Genomic DNA, 11,670 nt, shown 5'->3' on the forward strand with positions numbered 1-11,670 from the left:
GAAAGCTGCAGGGACAGACCTGCGACCCCCCAGACCTGCATCTATACCTGCACCTGAAAAGCCTACCCTCATTCCGCAGGGTACTCGCTTTTTTTGCGGGTAAACCGCGGGTACCCGACCCACTGCAGGACTCCAACTAGAGGTACCACTAAATGTAGCTACAGCTGTTTGCCACAGGCCAAGACCTTTTTTATTATTACAGAAAAAAAAGGAAATCATTAAAAAAAATGTTTAGTTATTTGATTAAAATGGAGTCTAGTTGAGACGACCATTCTGTAATCCAGAACTATCCCATACCTGTATTAGTGTTCGCAATATGTTTTACAAAACTATGTAGAACAAATAAAGCAATGCAGGATGTATCATCCTTTCATAGGTTATGATGCACAAAATGGAACGTTATTCATTGTAAAATGATGCAGGACACAGTACATTACTCAAAACGGAACTGGAGAGAATTTGGAAAATGGCAACAGAGCTGATAAAGAAAAGAAAAAGTTGACCAACAAAGTTAACACTCGTTACGCTGGAAGAGGAACATGGGGCTATGATCACCATAAAGCTGTTAACCAATTTAATGCCTCACCTACTATTAAAATATATATTAAAAGATACTTGCTGATTTCAACTTAAGGTGCCTAATTGCACTTTATTGTCCCTCCTGAATCAAATAGATTCTCAAAGTCCAACGTTAAGCAATATGTCTTAAAATTTAGTAACTAGAAGATAAACGTGTTTTCCACGAAGTTCACACTGTACCAAACATGTTTGTGTCATCACCTTTGATCGACAGCTTTTTTTTTTTTTTTTCTCTTCACCTAAGAGATTTTTTTTTATAGGTCCAAAGTTCAAAAAGCTGGTTTTTCAGTTGTAAACAGGTGGCCCGGGACAGTACAAATACTGCTGCATGCGCATAGTAAAAGGCAGTGCAAACTAAGCTCTAGACAGAATCAGCTCGCTTAAAGCATTAGATACAATTACTTGCAAATATGGAGAATGGGATGGATGCTCTCCATGACTCTGGAGTTCAGATGATCCAATATCTCCAGATGAACTACAAGAGTTCTCAAGACTGGTTCATGTTTGTTTCATTTGCCGCTGATCTCAGAAACACTTTTTTCATCTTCTTTCCCATCTGGTTCCATCTTCATGAGGCAGTTGGCATTAAGCTTATTTGGGTGGCCGTTATTGGGGACTGGCTGAATTTAGTTTTTAAATGGTGAGTATGCCTTGAATACATTTTATTTCCAAATGTTAATGTTGTTCATGTTTTGATCATCAAAAATACAGTAATCACTTCCTGACCCCCATAATGACAATCAAATGGATCTCTAGATCAATTACTACTCATTGTATAATTATATACTGTATGCCCTCTTTTGCTAGAAGGGTGTCTAATCCAAATGTTACCATCTCTCTTGTCCATAACCTGGCAGTCTTTTATGTAAAGTATTACCTCCCTATGTTGATATTTCCTTACCTCCAGTCACAGTAGATGTCCTCCTGTCCTCCTGGAAATAAGCTTATTAGACAAAGTTTTGAATTGTCATTGCATATATGATCACTGTAAATGTTGATAATATCCTACTTAAGGCATCTCTTTTGTAACTGTCAAACCCAGTTTTTGAAGCTTTTTTCTGTTAATATATTTTTTTCTGAGTGAGTACTAAAATCCCATACCACGTATATTAGTAGGTGGCTTAACCAACTCTTTAAATATAGGCAAGAGTATACTTGCATCTCTAAAATCATATGCCCCTTTTATATGTGCTAAAATTATTTTAGCTGTCTTTTCGGTCACTGCCTGGCATTATGGGCTGCAAATTCTATATTAACTGTTTCTCTTAAATCCACCATTTCCATTACTAATGTGGCAAATATTATTTGCTTCAAACTAACTATGGGGCACGTATGAGTGAAAATGCACCTTTGGATAAATTTCCCTAAAACTCCTCTACAGGTGAACAGAAAGTTGTGGAGTTCCTGTTGAACTTTGGTGAACTCTATTTTCACCTACGTACATGACAGTTACTATGTTTCTCCAATGCCATAATTAGAACATCAGCACTTACTTGGAGTACAGCTCTGGCTCATTTAGAATATCTTACACTTCTGCATGCACTTTACATACATTTTATATATGCACATATATATGTACTGTATATACTAACCTTGCTGCTAGGTTCAATGCCAATTGAACCCAGTTCACCCTTAATAGACTTAATAGACTGAAATAGTTGGGTTGGGAGCATTGCGATACCAACAACTGGCAGTTCATGATATGTTTATGTTTTTGACTGCAGGATTCTCTTTGGACAAAGACCATACTGGTGGGTTCATGACACCACTTACTATGGAAACTCATCTGCACCAGTCATTGAACAGTTTCCTGTCACCTGTGAGACCGGGCCAGGTAAATAAACAAGAATATTAGCAGTGAAATGCTATCTATCTGTCTGTCTGTCTGTCTGTCTGTCTTTCTGTCTGTCTGTCTATCTATTTATCTATCTATCTATCTATCTATCTGTCTGTCTGTCTGTCTGTCTGTCTGTCTGTCTGTCTGTCTGTCTTTCTGTCTGTCTATCTATCTATCTATCTATCTATCTATCTATCTATCTATCTGTCTGTCTGTCTATCTATCTATCTGTCTGTCTATTATCTATCTATCTATCTATCTATCTATCTATCTATCTATCTATCTGTCTGTCTGTCTGTCTGTCTATCTATCTATCATCTATCTATCTATCTATCTATCTATCTATCTATCTATCTATCTATCTATCTATCTATCTATCTATCTATCATCTATCATTCTTTAGACTTTGCAAAGCATGATTTCTATATGCATCCTCACATTATGTGTCTTTTTATGTCTTTTCAGGAAGCCCTTCAGGCCATGCCATGGGCTCAGCTGGTATTTACTATGTTATGGTCACAGCCATTATCACAATAATGCTAAAGAAGAAGGAAACATCACTTTCAAATTGGTAAGTGTAGTTTTCAAAGATGTATTGGAAACTAGGATGTATTATCTGAAGTGACTTACTTCACTGCAGTGTCAGGAGTCACAGGATCGCCCTGTCTGGTAAGGACATGGCCCAGTTTAAATCACGCACAAGTTAGGGGAAGCCTATGTGCCTCACCCTGCCCTCATTAATATAATGATGCAGATTGCAGTTGTATTTATGGGAGTAGCAACTTCTCTCTGTGCTACAAATAAATGACCCCTATAGTTATTTGTTATTGCACTATACATTACAATAGAAACCCTCATTTTACATTTTTCAGGGGACCAGAAAAAAATGGGGAAAATCAGGAAAATGTATTATGCATATAGGTGGGACCACAAAACTACAATGTAAAATGAGGGAAAACTTAAAATCAGGGGATGTAAAATTGAGGTTCCACTGTATTTCCATATCAGTGAAGACACAGATGCATGTGCTACTTGTTCTAACATTTTTAATCTTTAAACTCCATAAAAAATAGAATCTTCACTGCTGGCAAAATAAAAAATTGGCAGAAAATGGATAAAAAAAAAGCATTTCTATCCAACCATTGGCACCAGAACAGCAATGGCCATTACTAGTTACATTGTTTAATATCCATTTTCCCTAAACATTGTTGTCAACAAATGGTGTATGATCAACCATTCTACATCCAAAGATTTTAGTATAGTTGGTAAAGGTTCTTAAATATCACTCAGGCTATAACTGAGTTGGTGGTAATTGTGTCCAATGTGTGTGTGTTAACCCCCCTCCCTCTGTTACAGGTGCATGCGCGGAGCTCTCTGGACTGGTTTCTGGGCCGTTCAAGTATGTGTCTGCCTGTCTAGAATCTTTCTTGCTGCTCACTTTCCCCATCAGGTGGTGGCTGGAGTGATCTCAGGTAACCAAAACGTAATATCAGATAGGACATTGATATAGACACACTACCCTTCTCCTAGTCGTTGCATTCAGAAAAACAGAAAGTGCAAGTTAATAAAAAATTGTTCTAAGCAACACGTGCATTCATTTCATGTTTTATTTATATTTTCTTTAATTATACAAAATGTTGACATCCCTATTAACATCCATTTGCCATTTGTCACAAAACAATTCTCTTATTTTGCCTCAGTATATTGCTAAAATCCAAGTGTATATTGTTACATAAGAGCCTGTTCAACAAAATGATCCTGTATATTCCTAACTCATCTGATCGTGTGTTATTATTGCTGTTAACAGGAATGGTGGTCGCTGAAGCTTTTCATCACACGCAGTTGATTTATAAGGCGAACCTAAAGAAATACATCTATACCACACTGTTTCTGTTCTCTTTTGCTCTGGGCTTCTACTTGCTCCTTAAATCTGTGGGCGTTGATCTCCTTTGGACTCTGGAAAAAGCCAAGAGATGGTGTGCTCAACCTGAGTGGATCCATATTAACACCACACCCTTTGCTGGTCTTCTCAGAAACCTCGGTATTTTCTTTGGACTTGGACTGGCTCTTAACTCCAAGCTTTATCAAGAAAGTTGCCGTGGAAAGAAGGGCAGTCAATTTACTTTCCGCCTCTGTTGCATTGTTGCCTCTTTGCTTGTGCTTCACCTTTTTGATTCCTTTAAGCCACCAACCCAAGTGGAGATGCTTTTCTATGCCCTGTCCTTCTGTAAAAGTGCTGCTGTGCCTCTTGCTGCCGTGGGAATTATTCCTTATTGTGTTTCTCAGGTTCTCCACCAACAAAACAAAAAATCACTTTAACTGGATTCTAATATTATTGTAGGATATTATTTTTTTTTTAATATTTCACCTACAAAGCAAGCCTTCTTAGTAGCTATTGTTGCAGATTTACACACAGTTCTAATTTAAGCAAAAGCATTGCCTAGATATTGGGAAAGAATTGAACATAAAATTTGGTGCACAGTATTGCTTGAATGAACGTATACCTGGAAGCCCCGTGTTGTTCACTACAAAAAAAGGAGCAAAGTGTCGGAGCCTTTTGGAAACTTGGAGAAGGAACCTGCCAGGTGCATAAGGAGTGAGAACTAAGTTAGATTGCTGAAGAATGAAATGTTCAAATGTTGCTATTGTTTATGGTGCTTCTGATGAGCGTTTGTACATCCTGTTGGGAGCCACAGTACGAACTGGAACGTGGCTAGGACTCATTGGCAACCAGAGTTATTCGTATTAAGCTGAAGGTACAAAATGCATCTGGGATACAGATGCAAAGTTGGTTTTGCCTTGAAAAAAACAAAAAAACAAACAAAAAAAAACAATGGTTCCATAGTTTTGGAAACCATTACCAAGACTTTAGTTTTTATTTAATTGATGAGGCAAAACATTGTATTCAGGCACTGAAAAGGTAGAGCGTCATCCAGAATGAGAGGCTGGGAGTTAGGAATATTTTAGCTATATTTAAGAACTATTTTTATATTTATTCATCCGTCTTATCATTTTTGTCTTTGCCGTGATGGAAATCATCCATTTGATCCAAAAAATGTAAAGCTGTTTTCATCCACATTTTGAAAAAAATATTTTCATTGAATTTTTAGGTATTTTTAATAAAATTTTTAAAAAAGTATACATCTCCTGCTTTTCTGTACTGAAAACACTCACATCGCTAAACAAATTCCTAATGGAACCAAATGCCATGTATTTCTCTATTAATGAGGTATTTTATGTGTAAATTAACTTTTAATGTGTTATAAATGGAGCTGTTTGAAGAAATTTTTCCATTGGTCTTTAAGGAATACAAATAAATTATTTTTCCTATTTTATATCTTACTAATCAGCAACTGAAAAGGCCGTTGGGGTCGTTGACCGCAGCGACAAAAACACAAATTGACTTTAATGCTTTAGTTTTATTGTTACGCTCATTTCTTACAGCTTTTGTATTAAGGCCACAAAGGGGTCTATTTATCATGCTGTGTAAAAACTGGAGTGAAACATTGCCATGATCAGCCAATCAGATATTTGCATTATCGGACTGGCCCACCAGGATACCAGGAAAACTCCCGGTGGGCCCAGGTGTCAGTGGGTCCTCTTGCTTCTAACCATTTGGCCTATTTTATGGTCATTCCCAATTTCTTTACGGGAAAAAAGAGACTTAATAATGGAAGAAAAGAGTATAGTAAGTATACCTGTATATGTATATAAAAAACTAGGAGAATAATAGGGGAATAATAGTTTGAAAAGTGGGCCCACGGTCTAAAGTTTTCCGGTGGGCCACTGGCATCCCAGTCGGACACTGGATCTTTGCTTTTGTTTTGTAACTGTTGAAATCAAATTGCTGATTGGTTGCTCAGGGCAACATCACTTTCAATGCTTTACTCCACTTTTTACACAGCCTGATAACTAGACCCCCTAGTCGTCATCTTCCATCTGATTTGAAAACTGCTCTCAGGTCGCTAATTTATTTGAGCCCTAGCAACCTGAAACCAGTTTGGCTTCCATGCCTGAGAACTACAGAATAAAAAACAATGAAACAAAGATAAAGCAAATAGTAAAGTTTATTTGGCTATTACAATGTACACCGCACTCATACTAAAGCCTAATCCTACATACATCTTCAGACAGACTGGCAGGATGAAAAATGACATATCCATTAAGTTCAAAATTTTGCTCAAGAAAACCATCCCTAACTTCTAGTTGATCTAGAGGAAAGCAAAAAAACCCCATAACTACTTCTTCCCAATTTGCCTCTGGCCTGTTTCCAAAATGGCAACTGGGCTGGTACCTGGATCAACATTATACTGAGAGAATCTGTATCAGTAACCTTTGTAGGTTAAAAAGCCTTCCAACCCTTATTTGAAAGTATCTGGCAGTACCACTTTAGGGTCGAGGCAAACGGGCTGATTCAGGAAGATTCGTCACCAGGCAACAAATCTCTTCTTCGCGGCGACTTCTCCCCGATCTGCCTTCCCCTGCCTTCCGCCGGCTAAAATTAAAATCACCTGGGGGCAGGCACTCAGAGCGCTTTGTTTTCCGAAGTCGCCCGTAATTGCCGGAAACTTCGGGCGACTTCGGAAAGCTAAGCGATCCGTGTGCCTGCCCTCAGGTGATTTTCATTTTAGCTGGCGGAAGGCAGATTGGGGAGATTAGTCGCTGCAAAGAAGAGGAGATTTGTCGCCTGGTGAATAATCTCCCCTAATCTCCCTGACACTTATAGTGATACGTAGCTTCACATATCACTACAAAGATATATCCTGTTTTCTGCTAATCTCAAGCAATGCCCTTTTCTTATTTCTGAAGGCCTACTGATAAGAATAGAACAAGTAAGTTTAATGTATAATCTTCCTATATAATAATCTCCCTAAATATATTTAAAGATAGTGGTTGCATTCACTGCTTAAACAGTAACACTCAAAAATTAAAGTCTTTTAAAGAAATGAAAATGTAATGTACTGTCGGACTGCACTGGTAAATCTGGTGTGTTTGCTTCAAAAACTCTAAAAATGTTTACATAAACAAGCTGCGTAATAGCCATGGCGGCAGCCATTCAAAGCTGAAAAAGCACAGGATACACAGCAGATAACAGATAAGCTCTGTAGTATACAATGTGATTTTTCAGAACTTATCTGTTATCTACTGTGTAGCCTGTGCTTGAATGGCTGTCCCCTTGGCTGCCTAGCAGCTTGTTTATATAAACTATAGTAGTCTTTTGAAGCAAACACAACAGTTTTACCAATACAGGGCAACAGTGCATTATATTTTCATTACTTTAATTAATTACATTAATTAATTTCAACACTTTAATTTTTTGGTGTTACCTTTAAGCACCTTTTTTTTTTTTACCAATGTCAGATTGACCAGGCTTACTATAACAGGACGATGATGATAATGATAATAATACATAACTGTACCCTTTTAATGTTCTTTAGACTTGTGTTGAGGCCACTAAGGCCCAGGCCTAGGTTGGCAAAATTTGAGGGGCGGCATGCCACAAAACCGCTCCCATACCTCCCAACATTTTGGAAGTAAAAAGAGGGACAAAAAATATTTTCGCACGTAGCAAAGCAAATTTGTGTCCACGCCCATTTCTGTGGCCACACCCCCTAATTACCATGTTCATTTTACAAAATGTGGCAGGTTATAAAAGTTTGAAAATATTTCTCCTTATCTAAACAGTTTTTTTGTGTCTCAAAATTGTTACAAAGTATCTTATTTGCACCTGTTAGCTGTTCTGGGCTCTCTGCTAAAAGCCAATTAAGTGAGAAACTTTGTTTCTTTTTCTGGCTGTTCAGTGCAGAGAAAATAGGGACTATCCAGTACAAATGAGGGACTGCAGGTTTTTTTTTTTTTTTTTTTTATTAACAATTTTTGAGATTTTACAACAACTCCTATCAGGTAGGAGAGATTTTAAAGTAAAGGAGAGGAGGAGAGGAAGGAAGGTATAAGGGGGGGGGGAGAAAAATGTGGAGAACTGGCAAGTTTCTCTGTATTAGCAATGTACAATAAGCATTCAAATATCCCATAGTACCCGCATTGAACACGTAAATGAATATAGGAGCACGCACGGGCCATATGTAATCACACAAAGATATATACAGAATAACACTCATAGGAACATACAATGGCTTATGGGAGGAATCAAATGATATAAAGAGATCACCCATAGAATATGAATTTAAGATAGCCGCAACCCAGATCAACTCCAGGACTATCATTGCCCAAGAGAGAGGTAGAAGAATGTACGTTCATATAGTTGAATCCGCTCAAATTCAGCTTTTATCTCCGCATATGCAGGGACTGCAGGTTGAGCTGTCAAAAGAGGGACTGTCCCTCCGAAAAAGGGACAGTTGGGAGGTATGAGCACCTACAGGAGGACTGAGGAGCCGCCTGCGCTTGCGGGGGGATATGTGCGCGCATTCGTGGACAGGGAATAGGACCCAGATGGCCTATGGGCACCAAAAAAGGAAATCCGCCCTTTCGTTACTAATTAATAATACTTGTGTTGGGAATTCACATCTTGTGGTTTACTCCAGCAATAGAAGAGTTAATCCTTGCAAGAGTGGTAACCAATCAGCTTTGAGGGGAAGCTATAACTATCCCTTGGTCAGCTGATCACCCTGCCTGAGCTACAGGTTGTGGAGAGAGTGAGAGAGAGATTAGTGTTCTAGAGACTAAAGGATAAAGTATATTGAGAGATTTCTACTTACTGAGTCTGATTCCTGCTTTAGTTATTGTTTGGCCAAGTTGCTATTGGTGAGTTGTGTTTGTCCCAGTAATTCACAATCTCCTGAGCTGTGTGTGTAGCTCCCTGCTATTCCAATAATGTTAATACCCTGTATATTTGTAAATCCCCCTAGCCTACAGCATAAACTTACATTTATCTAAACTGAATCTTATCTGCCACTTTTTTTTTTTATCGTTTTTGAAATATTTGCCTTCTTCTGACTCCAAATTTCAAATATGGGTCACTGACCCCATCTAAAAAACAAATGCTCTATAAGGCTACACATTTATTGTTACTGTGCCTATTTATTAATCTGCTTTCTATTCAGGCCCTCTCCTATTCATATTCCAGTCTCTTATTCAGATGCCATGCATGGTTGCTAGGGTAATTTAGACCCTAGTGACCAGATTGCTGATATTGCAAACAGGAGAACTGCTGAATAAAAAGTTAATAACTCAAAAACCGCAAAAAAATTGAAAACCAAATGTAAATGGTCTCAGAATATCACTCTTTAAGTAACATAATCTGTACTGTATGTCAGCTACTGGCAGTTGGTTAGGGCTATGCTTTGATTACTAGAATGTAAAGATGATAGATCTTTTTTTTTGCCAGGGCTGCTTTAAAGTTACAGCCCGGCACTGATATGATGAGCAGCATTAGTGCTGAGTATATATATTCATATATATATATAGTCCAATAGTAGAAAGTATATATATATGCTTTTAAACTAGTTTGGGACTGACGCAAAGGACTCTGCCTTAACGCCAAGGCCGGTATTAGGGGTGGGAAGAAGAGGCAGGTGCCTAGGGCGCAAAGCTTGGGCAGTGCCAGGCACGTGCCTCATAGCAGCCTACCCTTAGATCTCCACTGATAAAGGTTAAGCTGGTGGCGCTCTCTGGCGTCAAAATGACACAGGTGCGTCCTCGTTTGTACGCGACCGCCCACGGCAGCTGAAGTGCGTCCTGCTTGCGCTAAGCTGCATGAGGGGCTGGGCGCGACAAGGCCAGCTGGGTTGCCTGGGATGCACGGCTGCCATTGCCCGGCACTGCTTGATGTGCCGGCTTATGCATGTTTGTACAAAATATTTAACCAAATGAGTCTCCTTTTCGCTTGAATGCAAGTATTTCCCCTCTTTGCCTGTATGGCTGGTAATTCACTTTTCTCTTAACATGCATGTATGCCCCTTTATGTTTTTGGAGTGCTGAAAAAGTTGAATTTGAATTAGGTTAACCAAACATTTGCATTGATTCTAGTGCCATACACTTCCAAATAGGCTGGCATTACTTCTAAGGGCAGATGTATAAAGGACAAGTTATCCCTCTACCTGAAAAGGTTTGAAGATAAGTTACAACAAACAAGGTAAAGTCGTGCCGCTTATTTTTTTTTTTAAAGATGTTTATTTCTGTTTTTTAAAACACACAACAGAAACAGACACATACAAGGTTGTGCACCGAGACATTAGTACATATACAAGTCAGTATCACAGCATATGCAGATCAAACATAATGAATCCTCTCCTCTATTGTGGTGAGTCTGGGAGTGAGATTCCGGGATTGGCATCGACCCAGGAGGTCCAAATTCTATCAAACTTTGTAGGTGAACCTCTAGCAATGTAGGTCAATTTAATAAGCGGTAGCGTTTTATTTATCAAATCCCGCCATTGTTTGATAGTGGGAGGATGTGGACTCATCCACCTCATCACCACCAGCTTTTTGGCATAAAAGAGTGTAGCCCGTAATAGATTCCTGGTCTTGTTCAGAGGCACCAATTCCTCCACCACCCCTAAAAGACACACCACCGGGGATTTTACTCCCGGGAGATCAAGATTTTGGCTTAAATACTGGACAACCGCTGACCAAAAGCGAGAAACTACCTCACACTCCCACACCATATGAAAGAAACCTGCATCGAGGGTTTGACATCTATGACATTTACCATCCACTGACCTACCCATTTGTTTCAATCTAAGAGGAGTAACATATAGCTGGTGTATAGCCTTAAATTGTATCATCTTGTCCCGAGTGGATATCAAAGACCCATATAAACCCTCAGTAGCCTCCTCCCATTTCTCATGATCAAGTTCTGGGATATATTGAGACCATTTAGGATAGGACTTAGCAAATGGGTCTACCTTTGGGTCTAGGAGTAGCCTATATATATTAGAGAGCAGTTTCTTGGTTTGCGGATCCCATAGTCTAGATTCAAGTTTCGAACTTACCCAAGTGACAGTTAAGGAACCAAATTGAGCCTTAAAGGCATGTCGCAATTGCAGATAGCGATAAAGCTGAATAGTAGGATGAAGTAACTTCTCACGTAGCTGTTCTAATGACATGAACAACTCTCCAATAATTAGGTCACTGACATGTCTAACGCCCAGTTTCGGCCAATATTGGAAATCAGGCAAACTGTTGAAATGAGGGAGATTAGCGTTCTTCCACAGAGGAAGTTTAGGAGAAATATGTGAAAGGGGCAGATCTGCAGGTTTATATCGTTTCCCCCATAAGCGTATGGGGAGTGCCAT

The 11,670-nt window shown here is 39.0% G+C and overlaps 1 protein-coding gene across 1 annotated transcript; it reads left to right on the forward strand.

Moving 5' to 3' along the window:
- Window positions 1-925: 925 nt before the first annotated feature.
- Window positions 926-5,216, forward strand: g6pc1.1.L (glucose-6-phosphatase, catalytic subunit 1, gene 1 L homeolog). The gene is given in 5 exon segments (NM_001086691.1): window positions 926-1,219; window positions 2,304-2,413; window positions 2,882-2,987; window positions 3,773-3,888; window positions 4,224-5,216. Coding segments are annotated over 5 exon segments (1,074 nt in total). The 5' UTR covers window positions 926-989; the 3' UTR covers window positions 4,736-5,216.
- Window positions 5,217-11,670: the final 6,454 nt, after the last annotated feature.

This window comes from Xenopus laevis, chromosome 9_10L (assembly GCF_017654675.1).
Source record: "Xenopus laevis strain J_2021 chromosome 9_10L, Xenopus_laevis_v10.1, whole genome shotgun sequence".
Lineage (NCBI taxonomy): Eukaryota > Metazoa > Chordata > Amphibia > Anura > Pipidae > Xenopus > Xenopus laevis.